General features: G+C 49.5%; 1 protein-coding gene across 1 annotated transcript in view; it reads left to right on the forward strand.

Moving 5' to 3' along the window:
• LOC119437223 (bone morphogenetic protein 1) overlaps positions 1-15,299 on the forward strand; it is a 572,373-nt gene that overhangs the window by 382,299 nt on the left and 174,775 nt on the right. The window contains exons 5-6 of the mRNA XM_037704269.2: positions 3,112-3,328; positions 4,183-4,378. Coding sequence (XP_037560197.1) covers positions 3,112-3,328; positions 4,183-4,378 — 413 coding nt within the window. The remainder of the gene's footprint in view (positions 1-3,111; positions 3,329-4,182; positions 4,379-15,299) is intronic.

Here is a 15,299-nt window from a genome sequence, read left to right on the forward strand (position 1 = left end):
CTTCCGCCAACCGTCGGGATAAACATCTACTGAATAAAATCTGCCTCCAATATATGCCCACATATGAAGAAGCCGGTGCTTCTCTTTGACTCGTAGCACTCGCGGGTGCATCGTCTTCCTACTATCCCAATGACGTCCCCTTTTGATTAACCTTTGCTTTGGTAGGAATTCTTGCCTCAAGTTGTAATCGCGCCAAAACACCACCACCTAAATTACCGCTTCGTTGTGTATGACGAACAAAGAGCTATAGGCCTTTCCAGCTGGAATCTCTTGCTGCGCTTTGGCTGAGAGTAGTATTAAAACCCGCATACCGGCTGTAATATCCTTCCGAGCGAATCAAATGTGGGCATCATGTTTCAGCGACGACTGTCACCGATGACTAAATATCAGGCTTGAGGCACCCTGTGCTATGTTAAGCGATAAAAACACGTCAGCTTTTTACGCAACAACATTGCAGCCGTGACGTGATGGTATTATACTTTGCGTTTCTCTTTTAAAGAAGTATTATTCATGACTTTACAGCAAAAGTGAACGGGGGGGGGGGGGGGTAATCGACCCCTAGGTGCTTCGAAGGCACCTCTACCAGTAACGTTTTGCTGCGCCTGTAAAAATGTCACTGCACCGATCACCGTCCGCAATGTGCTTTATTTTTTCTTTTCAGTTTAGGGTTCTACAAATCAGGTGAGTGCAGTAGCATATGTACTGCGCGGTCAGTATTTGTTTAGCGCCACTAAATAAGAGAGCGAGAAGAGTATAGATGATAAAAAAATGACACCATCTTCCCGTAGGGGAACCCTGAGTAGTATGCGAAGGAGCCATAGGGGTCGACTCAAGGTAGTTTTATCAGCTGTATAAACTTGGACATGCAGCAGCACCAGCAACGCGCAGAACTGTTGTCGACGCCATCGGCATTTTGCCCGCGTTCGCACCGAACGCGCGCGGCGTTGATGACTGTTGCCGGTGCCTCTGGGGCGCCTACCGTCGCGTCTCTAACCTAAGCTGCTTCGCATTATCGCGCGCGGAGCAGCAGGTGTTGCCATTCGTTGCGCAATCCGGAGAGGAGAGGAGGGGGAGGAGGATGCGCATGCGCAGTAGGGGTGTGGACGCTGCACGATGGAGGGAGGGAGGGAGTGACATAGCCCCGAGCATAAGATGCTTCGCATCTAAAGCTTATCCAAGCCTGTGTCGTGGTTCGCAGTGCATTAACAACGACAGCGGCTGCATTTATCGCTCGAAAGTTCGCTCTCTCGTTTTACTTAATCGCATTTCCTTGCCGTCTACACGGAGAAGCTTGCGCCTCGAGAGGGGTCAGAAGTACCCGACTGATCGAGGACAGACGCAAGTAGCGTTGACGGAAGCAGCGCGTCTCGTACGAGGAGTAGAGCAAAGGTGTTCACAGCGCAATACTTATTGTCATTTATCTCTTTCGCGATTGGCGCACCACAGGGGGATGTGCCAGTATTTTCCTCTGGCTAACACCGAACCGATGACGATTGTTTATTCCTAGTACGTGCAAGAACTAGAGCAGACACCGTTGACGATGTTTTGTTAGCTTGCCGAAGTATCCGTCCAGAAGTGAATGAGAACGTAGTCACCTTGCTCAAGGCATTCGATGCAGCGGTTCACAAGACGTCGGAGAACTGAAGTGATCAACGGTAGTCGAACAAATAGTGCCGCGGAAGCCAACGTTTCGACAAGAAGACTCGTCTTCGTCAGGACGACTTGTCGTTGTCAGGGTACTGACGAAGATAAGCACCATTGTCGAATTGTTTGCTCCAGCGACGTCCCTCGATCTTTCGACCACTGCCCGATGCATCGAGTTTTAAAGGTGATAGTAAAAAGGTGAATGAATCTGCGGTTGAGAATATTGTAAGAGACGGCTGGTGTATTGGAGGTATAAAGGCAGGGAACACACAGAATGAAACTTTTTAAGCAAAATAAATTTCGTTAAGATTCCGTGATTTGTTAACACTAACCACACATCTTAAGGAACGATAGTAAATGTCATGGAAATACAAAACAATGATATTTGCGGCCGCTGCCACCACCCCGATTCAAAGGGGAGGCTCATAAAATCCGTCCACCCATACATTCATCCTTGGTGTCATTTTTCATTACGAACCTCGATATATTGAAACGTAGGTATGCTTTGGTTGTTTTATGCGACTCGTTCGAAGCAGCAGGCGTATACAGTTTGGCGCTCGCGTGCTCGGTTCGCACCCAGCTAATCCAAGACCTATTATTAATCTGGATGGGCATTTGTTTTTCGCTTTAGCTTGTGACTGATATCGGATACATCGGAGGTTGAGAACTTATCAAACCGTTTGTCGCGGCTTTTCTCTCAATCCCCTCCATTTATTTTTGTGCAAATAGAAAACGAATAAGGTTTGATTTGACTTCATTTGATTTGATTCAACAGAATACACCCTTCTGATCAAGGGAAAAGAACCGCCGTTGCTGCAAAATTAAGATATGTTAAAATGGGGCCATTAAGGACATTTATAGCACCGTCATTGTCTAGAGGCGTTAGCAGGCTGGCCATAACTGATAGCGAAAGTTTATTTGAAATTATGAAGAAAACACGTGTCTTGCTGATGCTTTGTAATTGAATATTGGGTATTGTACACAATACCTTGAAGTGGAGACCGCGCAATAAAAAAAAAACATAGCGGAAAGAGCAAGGGCCGAATTCACAAAGCACTTTGTTCTTAAGTGCTGTTTGCCATTGGCCGGCCATTTTCGCTAATAACGTGTCCAATATCATGATATCTCCTCTTACGAACAGTTCTAGCGTAAGAAGTTTTTGTGAATGACGGGCTCAAATTCGGAAACTATCGCTGTCGGACAAACGAACGGCAGCAACGGAGTAACGGCGGGCACAATCATCAAACTTGTTCAGGTATAAGGTCCCTTAAAGTTCTAACAAAAAAGTATCGCTGTAGCACTCAGATCAAACATTTGTCATCACGTTGGTAGGCCTGCAAGGGCCTATTAATGGGACGCGACGCGCGTCTCATTAATAGACCCTTGTAACGTATAAGAGAAGTTTAACAGTGCCATCTGAGCAGGGTGATAATGCTGTTACAATGGGCCTGTAACGTGTCTTCGCAGATGCTGCTCGTTCGTCGGAAAGCGGGGCAACGGGGCACAGGCCATCTCCATCGGCAAGAACTGTGACAAGTTCGGCATCGTGGTGCACGAGCTGGGCCACGTGGTCGGCTTCTGGCACGAGCACACGCGGCCCGACCGCGACCAGCACGTCGACATTGTCACCCGTAACATCATGACCGGCCAAGAGTACAACTTCAACAAGCTCACTGACGAGGAGGTGAGTACGTATATTCGACGAAGGGCACATTCGAGCCCTGACAACTAAAAGGCGGTCGGCGCAGCCTGATTTCGCTGCTAACAACGACAGTGACCGATGTAAATATAGCATCGCACGAGTGATGCGGATGCGGGTTCGACTCGCACCGGCGGCAAGTTGTATTTTCGTCCGCTTTCATTTTCCGGTTCCTTGTTATTTCTTGTTGTCAATTAAAATAATAATTCATTTAACCTATGCTTTCCTTAGTTTGATTCATTTTCTGTTGGCTTCGTGTGGTCGCAAAAAAAAAAAAAAAAAAAGATCGAGCCATTCGGTTCACCTTATTCTTTTCGCCTCTTCTTGAAAGGTTTCCACGTAATTATACATCTTCATAATATTCACACGGAAATATAGGCCGCATGTGAATTCCGCGCAATTTTTATCTTACTACACGGAAATTGTTCGGAAATATTCGGATTCATTACGTATGGGCTGTTTTCTAGAAGAACAACAAGTGTTGCACCGGTACCCGCCAGTGTTCCCTTCAACCTTTGTTTCAGAAGGTGTTGGGACCGTTACTGTATTCGATGCGTTTTAATCAAGTCTAGGCAGAAATGCCGTACATTTCATCAGTATTGCGTAAGCAATTCCTCGGAATGTAGATAGTGTTCACAGCGATGTTTCTTTCTCAACGCGCCCTATATTTCCTAACGTAGTTTTGCCGGTTTCTAATCGTACCCCAATTCATTAGTCACTATTTACGACATGAATGTGCTGATATTTTCGCACCATTAGCACTGACTTTTTTTTGGATCAGCGGACAAACAACTGTAAATTTACGCCGCCTACTATCTGTATCTCCTGTCTCCTTCCAGGTGAACTCGTTGGGCCTGGCGTACGACTTTGAGTCCATCATGCACTACGCGCGCAACACGTTCTCCAAGAGCACGCACCTGGACACCATCCTGCCGCAGGAGAATTCCACCACGAGGCACCGCCCCGAGATCGGCCAGCGCGTGCGTCTGTCGCCCGGCGACATATCGCAGACCAACAAGCTCTACAAGTGCCCCCGTGAGTATAAGCGCGCGAGATGCATGCATCGCTCGCTCGATGCCTTCGTCATCGCAACTGCTAGTCTCTGGTAGGCGAAAAGCGATGACTCAAATATCTATTGCTGAGTCATCGCTTTTCTTTTCTACAAATGTAGTACATGTACACTATTTCCGCAGTTTTTGACACTGCCTCGAGGTTTGTAAGCTAAGACACCACTGCCGGCACTAGTGTTGCGAAGTCAGAAAGAGCTGTGGCAGACGCTACGCGCTGCTGTCACCGATTCGTTTTTTTTTTCTCCGGGCCTCTTGAGCACCGCAGCAATCTCCATTGGTACGCCGGAAGTGGCATGGTCAACAGACATTTAGAAAAACTGATGACACCCTATACAGCCCTACCTTGTCTCTGTTTTGCGGCTTCGAAGATACCTATACGTACGTAGTTCCCTAAACGTTTTTCATCAAATGTGGATTCCCCACAATGTGAGGACTAGTGGGCAGAATCCCGCTTCTGCAAGTTCCATTGTTGTACAGGTGGTAACTATTCGGTTGTCTGCATATCTTTCCAAGAGCGTATGTGCGTAGCTTTCTGAAAAACGGTTCATTAAATGGGGCTTCCCCACAATTATCGGCTTCTTGCTAGACTCCTCCAGCCAAATGATGTGCCAGCCGAACCATTCTATGGGTGACCTCGTCCTCCTTTGTCCTTTCTCTATCACTAGTACTGGCAATAAGTGGAAAACCTTTACTGCGGATTGTTCGACCCGTCAGCTCATCGCAAGAGCTCTCCCGAACAGCTGCGTTAGGGACGCTGCGGCAAAATGGAATTTTACACCACAACGCCATTTGCCAGTGTCACCTCGACTGAGGCACTGTGGTCGCAACTTCCTATCTAGGGTTATCGAAGATTTGCGTCGCTTTTGTGCCACAGGTCACGTGCTTACGGTCACAGGCCCCCTTCTAGCAGGCCCCGGGTCAACGCTTTCGCCTCCAGTAGTTATGTCACAGTGCTGTGAGCAGGGGGAGACGAAGACGCTAGTCATTGACTGAAAGTAGACGACACAGAGTTCGCTTTGTTTTTCTTCTTTTTACGTTAGACTGTCTGGCATCTTGACTTTCCACAGGCGATACTTCGTAAATAGTGATTAATATACTTCATTTATATCTATAGCAATAGTAATATGAGGACGTGCGTGGCGAAACCGGCTTCTGTAATTTCATTTGGTCTACTGGTCGTAGCGAGTAATATACCGGGTGTTCAAAATTAAGCTTTACGGAATTTTTAAAAATCACCTGTGGCAGGTAGCATGATTCTTATCGTTGAGCTGGGTTATTCGAAGAGGCGGACATTAGATAGCACGAGAAATCGAAACACATGTTAAACTAATTAACAAAATGCACTAATTAACTTCTTAGTTATTTACCTTACGACACATATTGCAATTTACGAATTGTAGCCGGTGAGCTTGTCAGGTGTATCCACTTGGAATGAATAGCCAGAATGACACCAGTTTGGAGATATGCGCCATCAAACTCGCTGTAAAAATGCACTGTTGTTGCACCTACTTTTTTACCCAAATGCTGTTTTATACATTAAAGCACAAAATTAACTGGAACGCCCATGTATTTCGTCCCACATTTTGGGAAATAATATCTCGAAACTGGTGTCATCCTGGAAATTCATTTCAATAGCATGCGTCTTGCAAACTCACTGGCTACAATTCGTAAATTGCAATATATATCGTAAAGTAATGAACTAAGAGGTTAATTAGTGAGTTTTGGTTAATTAGTTGAATAAGTGCTTCGATTTGTCGTGCTCGTTTCTCACCTCATCGAATAACCCAGCTCAACGATAAAAATTATGCTACCTCCCACAAGCGATTTTTAAAAATTCCGTAGAGCTTAATTTTGAACACCCGGTATAGGAGAGAGAGAGAGAGATGGTGAGGAAGGCAGAGGGGGTTAACCAGATGTTGGAATCCGGTTTGCTACCCTGCTCTGAGGTAGGGAAATAGGGGCTAAAAAAGGACAGAGAGAGAGTGGGCGACTTTTTGTGTGTGTGTGTGCTTTACCCGGTATAGGAACTATGTGGTTATCAGTAACTGTAACCGAGAACGTTAGCATAACAGCGGAATCATTATCGCAAAACAACATAACAAATCAATTCGTGCGAGCCGTGATGCCAAAATTATCCTCTCTAGTAACTAGCTTAAGCCGACCATCCAACTAGGACATGGTGTACATGCAGTCGCCGAAAGGACATAATGCCTTGCGATGCAGTGCCCGGCGTGCGGGTCGCATGCCGTACGTACGCTCACAATGACCGCAGCATTCTTTAGTAGGGTTGTTGTGTAAACAAACTGAGCGCGTATAATACATGAAATGTAGGATGAAACCTGCATGCGCTGTTCGCAGGAGAACCTCTAGGTTGTCTGAAAATAAAGGCTAAATTGATGCAGATGGAGAGGCAGATTTTAGTTACGGGAAAGGTAGAGAGGTTGGCCGTCTGAAGTAACCAGAAGGCTGTAAAACAGCAATATTCAGTTAAAGATAAATAGAACGTTACTAAAGGCATCGGAAGGCCGCACTATGGCAGCGAAGCTGGTAGGAAAGCTGCCCTTTCATAACAAATGCGCATTTCATCACGGATTTTATTTAGAAAGGCACACGCTGGTTTCGAAAGGTCTCTCTCTCATCCTTTATTTCTCTCTTTTCAACCCGTTACTCCTTCCTCAGTGGTACCAAACAAGACGACCGTCTGATTAACGTCCCTGTCTTTCCTTCCCCTCTATCTATCTGTATGTCTCCTCCACTCAAAAGCCCTGAGTTGCTTTGAGACATTAGACCAGGCCATTTGATTTGAAAATTCTCATCGCCGTCACGCTCAGCGCATACGTATTTGGTAGTACGGAAGACAAAGCATGAATAGACTGCGACTTTCTTCGCGAACCTAGCACAATCGTAGATCATGTACCGAGTCTTTCGTTGCGTGCCCGCGCTAGGGATCTTACCGGTTCATATCGGAATTTATGGTAAACGTATGCTGATACGTGGCCACCAGCTGATACATTCGCACAGAAGTCGACGGAAACTATAACGCTGTCCCGGCGTAGCGTATCCTGTCAGGTTAAGTGGTGCAGCGTCATTGAAAGAGCGGAAGCGCCAGCGTCTCGGAATCTTCTCCCCCTTTCCGGGCCACTCTAACAGCGTTCTCGGGCACAATAGCGGCCGTTGTTAACGCGGGGTCGCGCCGCCGCGAAGTGTCCGCTCTAGTCGTTCTCGCCATAACCATTATTCGCACCTCTTCGTGGGCCGCACTGTAGCGTGAACGGACGAGGAACATCCCCTTTTATTGAGCTTTATCGCCGCCTGGCAGCTGCGCTGGCGTTTGACTAATGAGGGCCATTTATTCCGTCGCGCCTGGCCCTATATAGGAATGCCCCCCTCTTTTATGGTTACGCTGACTGCGTGGACGGTGTGGCGCGCCGGTGATTCAGTGGGGGCTTGTCACTGGCCGGACCGCTCTCGCGGGGATGCAGGAGGGGCTGCGATCGGGCGCCATTTCGTCTGTGCGTATATTGACAGATTGATGGACGCGCACTGGTATCGGCGAGAGGCAGCTGGAGCGCCCACCTCTGCGGCACGGACGGAGTGTTACATGCGTACAAAGCAGCGGCACTTCCCGGTCAGGGTATCTCGGCCCTTAAGTGAGATCAATGAACCGGACGCCGCGCGGAACGCCGTACGTACGTTGTGTCCGCACATGACACCCCCTAACTGGTATCCACTATTTTACCGAACTGATGCGCGGAGCATTTATCGCGACCGATATTCCGCTGAAAGTGAGTCGGGGGCTGGTGATGATGGCGCACTTAGGAGCGTGCTTACGCGTCCCACCGGGTGAGTCCCGACGAATCGTCGGCGCTGACGGCGAGTCCAACCGCGCCGCCGGGGCAGTATGAGGCAGCGACCACGGCGTCGTTCCACTGGGTCACTGCATTTTAAGCCCATGCGCATTATCGGCGTCGTTTACAAGGTATACCGCTTGAATAATGAGCGTTCGTGCGCCGTGAAATGTTTGTGAAGTTTAGAGAACTTCCAGGAAGCAGTTTTGCTTTATGCATTGCAGTCACCTGGGATGAAAAGTTCCGAAGTGTGCCACTTTGAAGTCGCGCACCTGAGATACCGTTTCTGTAATTAAATACCGTCCGGCGTCTGTTGTTTCCTGTGGCAGTGAGCGAGCCGCGTGATTCGGCGTAGCTACAGTTACTGGAGAAAATGGCAACCTGTTTTGACATCTGTCGGGTGAACCGCTTGAATGCAATATAGTAGAAGGTGACTAACAGAACTCCTGAAAGGTTGCAAAATTGTCGGCAACCACAGCGCAAACGAAGCTGTGCGCTTGGCTCAGTGACAAGATGTGTTCATCCAAAATTCATAAGTTGAGAAACTCAAAATTGAGTTTCTCAATGTAAAATCCGTCAGAAAAATCGCCAAGTACGACTTAACCACAACCTACCGACATGATAGACAATTTGAATGTACGAGAAAACATAATTCTGTTACGAGGAAACTCCAACACAAAGCCCTTTTCCAGTATGTCTACCATACCAATAGCGTCATGCCCGTGTATGTTACTTGCAAAAACGCCATCCAGATGGCGCTCGCCTCCTCGGCAGCGTAAAATGGCAGCGGCGCGCAGAGGCGAAGGTGGAGAAAATAGAAAGCTGCAGTTGACGGGAAGCCTGTCAAGCATTCAGGGATCTTTGAATGCTATCGCGTTCCACTCTTAAAGGCGAAGCTTATAGGGCCGTAGAACCACCCAAAGTTCGAAATTTAGTTATAGTGTTGCAGTTGTGCACGAGCCTGCAACGAACACGTAACCGCAACAATTTTTCGAAACGGTGCCGTAGTAGCAGAGTTACACGCGTTTGATGGCTGAAACACGGCCCTCGCGCATTTCGCCCTTTCCTTCGCTACGCTCCGTTCGTCGGCTGGTCTCTCCTCCTCACAGAGCGATTCTCCGAATGTCACGTGACATACGTCATTGCGAACGCGCTTTTCAAAACATTGTCCACTTCCGGTTAAGGCACGTCCACGCTAGCGGCAAACATACCGACGGTACAGTGGCGTCGGTATACAGCCACTGTACCGACGGTGAACCAGCCTCTAGAGTTCCGTAGAACGTCTGCCGCGCAAGAGGTGTCCAAAGCAGACGGCAGTTCGGCCGGCGCACCGCCCACCGCACGACCGACGGGCCAATCCACGACCGCGAAACTGCGCGCCTCCACCATGGAAGACGAAAACATCGGCTGCAGCTTCTCTAGATTAAGTGACGCGTAAATTGGACGTTGTATGAAAAATGTCGCAGTCTCGCCCGAATGGCGAAGCATCAATTGCGATAGCAAATTAGTAGAGAGCTATACGGAGTAGGGATAGTAGTTTTATCGGCTGCATAAACTTGGGCACATTCACTTACTCACTGAATTAACAAGCGTGGTGTCAGCGCGCACAAGCAAACATGGATAGATCACACTCGATGACCGCAGACAACCACTGTCAAAACGCTGGCGTGCGCAAGCGCGGCTGCTGCAGCAAGCGAAGGTTCGTGCAGTCTATCGATTCAACGGAAACTGAGCGGTGAAGCACATCGCATACAAAGGTCAGAGCCGTGTGGAGATCGCGTTCAAGATACGGTGCGGGCTGTCGCAAAGTACAAGTGCGCAGTTGTTGGGATAGTAAAAGCTGCCCCCCCCTCCCTCTCGCGCTGCCTTCCCGCTTTCCTCCTTTCACGTGGGAAATTGAGTCGCCAATTACCCTTGAGCCCGGTTGCAAGATACGCATTTGGTGCCGCAGCACAGCGTCGCCCCCCCCCCTCCTTCCCTCTTTCCCATACCCCCACGGCTTTCGCGCGACGGAAGAAGTGGCGTTTCCTCTCCGCCGTGCGTTCGCTCTCCGCACATACGGCGCGCGTCGACGATTTTATTGCCCTTGGACTTTATACGGAACCTCAAGCCGTGACGACGACGACGATGTCGACGGCGACGCCGACGGCGGAAATCTGCTTGAAGTGTCCTTATAAATGCTATCGCAATAAAACTGTATTCACTGTCGAACGTTAAACACGAACGAGAGCTCTGATACTTGTCGAGCTCAGCTGCAGTGCACGGCTACTGAGGGCAGACGACCGCCTCGGCTGTGCTCGCATCGCAGCCAATGGCGCCGCTAATATCAGTGCATTTTCTTCTTTGTGCATAATTATTGCGAAGAGCCACAACAGCGGTGAGAAAATATTGCGGCTTGTGAGCGTCGTTGATTGATTCCGAAGCGCCTGTCAGCTTTAGCTTCCAAGTGAGCCGGAGAAGGCCTAGCGACGATATCGGCGCCGCCGAGCGATCAGCGGCGATGAGGCTGCCTTTGGTGCCAGAGTGACCACTCCTCTGTCGCTGATTGGCCACTTCGCTCTACGGCTGCCGCACAAATTGGTTCCGGTCCCATCCTGTCTAAGGCAAGGAAATCTCGCCGTTCGCCAGCGAAGCCACCCTCGAACGGAGGCCCGCGAACGGCAAACGGCGTGTTCCGAGTTGCCGTGCAGGCAACGTGGACGTGCCTTAAGTGTGCACTTCGGCATTCCTTGCATGTCCCTGTCTGGAAAGACTACATCATAATCTATGATACCGTACAAAGCTGCACCATTTGCAGTTGTCGGAGCACGTACGTGCGAGCGATCGGCTGCTTAGGACGCGGGACGCGGACGAGGCACTCGCGGACGGCAACGCCGGAAGCTCGCTTGGTAAATGGCCTCCGAGCTCGCTCACATGGCGCGTCGCGCCGTCACGGAGGCCATAGGTTGTTTGACTCTTGTTTCTACCGCCACTTCCGCCTACGGCGCTGCAGTCTGGCATGCTCTAAGGTCCCTGTATGCTCCAAGGTAAGCGCAAACCATTGTTCAAATAGGAAAGGAGAATTTCGTCCCCGCCTTCTACCCCTCTCGTGACTTTCGCTGTTTTCCACTCGTCCATTGGACGAGGCTTGACACGTGACGAATAACACGCGCGGCTTTCGTTATTCGCGGGAAAACGGCGCCATTAGTGAGCGTAGAAACACTGGGACACATGTGCGCTGTGCGGGAGCGTAGGCTTTTTACATTTTTGAAGACGCGCTCGGCTGCAGCACGATGGCGACTTGCTGTGCTGTTTGATGTTCGAATAGCATTGCCAAGGGGGGCAAGCTTTTTGCGGTTCCTCGTTGCAAACGAAACCTCAAATGGCGAGCGATGTGGCTCCACTGTAGCGGAAGAAAGAAATTAGACTGCCACCGAGGGAGGTCATTACTGAGGGGGTTTCTGATCGCTGTTCTCGCCCAGTTAGTGATGAACGCGGTAAGGTGGGTGCGTTCGCGAGTTCACCATCAGCCAACAACTGAGTAAAAAACAAAAAAAAAGTCCCGGTTTATTCTCTGCGGCGACCAAAAGGGCGCATTTTGGCAATATGAATACCAGCATGACTTCTATTAAAATGAGCATAATGGAAGAGTCGCCAATTAAAGAGCAAAACGCAGAAAGCGCGCATACACACGGGAACCAAGGCATATAACTGACGGGGAAAGAAAAGCGCGCGGATGCATTTTGGAAAAAAAAAACACGTTCAGGGTATTTAGCACATAAATGTCTCCGCCGTGTTGTGTGTGCATAGTTTGATGTAGCTCTTTGTTTTCGTAAATGCGTCAGGTAAACTGAACACCATTCGATTCCGAGAAACAATCAGCAGTAGTAAAGACTGCTTAGGATTGCGTTTAACTTGTTCTACTTTTCGTTTTCCTCATCTGAGCGATGCAGATTCTACTAATAATTGAAGGTACTACATATCTTACTTAGAAATCTTACGTCGCGTTTCAAGCAAGCGCTTCAATGCGCCGTATGCGATACGATATGAAGTGGGTGGTAGTGGTAGCGTGCTTCGCTCACTAATGGTGGCCGAGAGGGAGGGGTGAGGAGAAAACCGCGCGGATTGGAGGAGTTTGCGCTACCTTTGAAAAATACAGGGACCTTAGCATGCTCGGTCTTGGGGCGTCGAGTGAGCGTGAACCGGCGGTGCATTGTTCTCAATGCCATCAGCCGCCGCCGCATCACGCTGGTTGGCGCCGACGCCGAAAATCCGTCGAAAATTTCTCCCTTGTGGTTGGGCCTTTAGATTAGTGGAGCGCTCGACCGGCTATCGTTCGCACTATGCCTGCCTGAGATACGCGCTTGTGCGGACCCCTCAGATATGCAGTAATTCTGACGCTGCCTGACGTGGGTTGTGACGGATTGCTCACTTTCCCCTTCAACCGAAAACTGCGCAAAAATATTTCGGTTTCACTCCGAAACAAAATAATAAATAATGTTTTGGTTACGTTTCATTCCGGTCGCAAATATCGTTTTGTTTAGTTTTTGTTTTTGTTCCCCGTTCCGACCCACTATTGTTGCGCGCACGTCTGGAAAGGCCAACACTGTCGGACTTTGTTCGCGCAGCTAGTCAGACCGCTAAGCACAACTTTGTTGGAACGTGAGCGATTTGGCACTTGCGTTGCGCGCTGTAATTACCGATTCTGAAATGAGCATAAGCGAGCAACACGACGAAGAAGAGCAGGGAGTGTGCGTACCTGCTAGCAGACTACGCGGAAGTCGTAGGTTTTTGTTCGACCAATCGACATCGTCTGCCTCTGGTGACATCACCACATGGAGGAAAGAAACAAAATAGGAGAGGCATGACGTCATGTTTTTGAAGTCGGAAGTGCAGCCATGTTGGTGTGCCATCTCCCTTTGCGCCTCCATCAGCTCGCCGGAGCAGATATTCGCGAGCTTTGAACTTGCATTGTTACAAGCCGCCGGAAGTGTGTGCTGCGGACGCGCGCGCCAGAACAAAGCCTACGAAACTTCTGTAGCAGTTTAAGGGAAGCAGACAAGCTCCTGTGTTTTTCCGTGGCACGTTGAAGAAGACCACGGAGACCCACGTCGTGATTTTCTGAGTGTCCCTGTTGTTGGCTGGCACTCATACCCATAGACCCTAAACACAACTTCCAAGCTTACACACCACACACCAAAGTCAGTTTGTCTCGCGAACAGAATGTGCTGTGGGAAGGACACAGGCGGGGAAAATCTCACTTTTCAGAGGCCGAGAGCAGCAGCGAGAGCTTCAGGAGCGCGGTTACTATGGCAACGTTGACGTATGAGGTACCAGTTCCAGTGCGCTTTTGCGATAAAGACCACGTGACTTCCGCCACACTTTCTCCAACACGTCCGTTCTGGCCGGGGCCTCTCCTGCGCTTTCCTTCCTCCATGCATCACCAGATGCACCCTGATGACGTCACGACGACCACTGGGGTTATCGGAAAGGCCCGGAGAGGAGCACACCATTGTTTTAAGTGCGGAGCACTTTAGGGGCCCGGGCTGTCGGCATCTAATGTGCCATGTCGTCACGCTTCTCTCAGAGCTGCACAGGTGGTCGGCACGCGCTCGTGCCACTGCTCACGGGTTCATCGTTGTCTGCTTCCACAGCTGGCTTCGTTAGCGTCAGCTGTGTTAAAATCACTTCTAACACGCGACATCTGGCAGGAGAGGAGGAGCGCGCCCGCCTAGAAAAGACGTTCCCGCGATCCGGGACGCTCTTTTCCGCCATGGACGCCGATCAGCAAGCTCATTTGGAGCGAAAGCTGGTGCTCGCCCGTGAAAGACAGCGCCAACGCAGGGCGCTGTCTTTGCGCGCCCGAGAAACTGAAGTTGCTCGCCAGTTCAGGCAAGCTAATCCCAAGATCACGAAGGCCCAAACACAAGCTGCTCGTCAGCGTCGACAGGCCAATCCACAAGCGCAGGCCCGCCAAGCTCAAGCGAAGCGTGAGAAAAGACAAGCAAACCCCCAGCTCGGACAACGGGAAGCATGAGGCTAAACGACAAATTTGCCACGACGACCCGCAACTGCGAGAAGCCGAAGCGCAAGCTCGGAAGAGAAGAACGCCGCTTTCCCGCAGTTGGAGGGAACGACGCTCGCTTCAAGCGCGACTTTCTTGTCCATACCTTTCGGCATAGCTGCAAAGTTTGTGAACGCCTTTGGTTTGACAACGCATTAATGAAAATCGGTAACGCAAGGAAAACACAAGGGAAACACTGGCGAATCACTGTTCCGCACTTCCCCAGCTTTCACTTTGAGTGGAACTGCATTACCGCCGAGTTTACTATTGCATTAGCATTACCACTGCCCGTACCGCGTTTTTTTTTTCGATTAAAAATATCAACTGTAGGTGAGAACCGGCGCTTTTAATGTCTATCACGTCAAGGTTCGAGAACTTGTCTGGGAAGAAAGCTATTTTGATATTGTGGCGCGCCCGCGGCGCGTAGCGCTGCTGCATTTGGCATCGTTGATCGTGACGGCATTCTGAACTCGATGCGCGTGTTTACTTGAAATGTTTAGAAAATATCGCAGGTGGTTTAGGGGGCCCTTTAAGCGTCCTCCAATTTCTTTTTTCAATCTGCATGAGGTTATTAAGCCTTGCTTAAGTTCTTCGAGAAGCTTGGTGCGGTTTTTCTAGTAAAAACGTTGCGATCCGCGAGCTTATTACGTCTCTATGTACGGTATGTACAACGAAATATTAAAGCTTTTGCGCTCCACTAAAGACGACGTAGTTCAACATTTTACCGCGATAGCGTTAAGGGCATCGTGTCGCAGAAAATCCGGCGTCGCTGTCGGCGTTAAGCATCGCCGTCTGGCGGAAATAATCATGCCAAACATCATCATCATCATCATCATCATCAGCTTATATTTTATGTCCACTGCAGGACGAAGGCCTCTCCCTGCGATCTCCAATTACCCCTGTCTTGCGCTATAGCGTATTCCAACTTGCGCCTGCAAATTTCCTGACTTCATCACCCCATCTGGTTTTCTGCCGACTTCGACTGCGCTTCCCTC

Source organism: Dermacentor silvarum, chromosome 1 (genome assembly GCF_013339745.2).
Source record: "Dermacentor silvarum isolate Dsil-2018 chromosome 1, BIME_Dsil_1.4, whole genome shotgun sequence".
NCBI lineage: Eukaryota > Metazoa > Arthropoda > Arachnida > Ixodida > Ixodidae > Dermacentor > Dermacentor silvarum.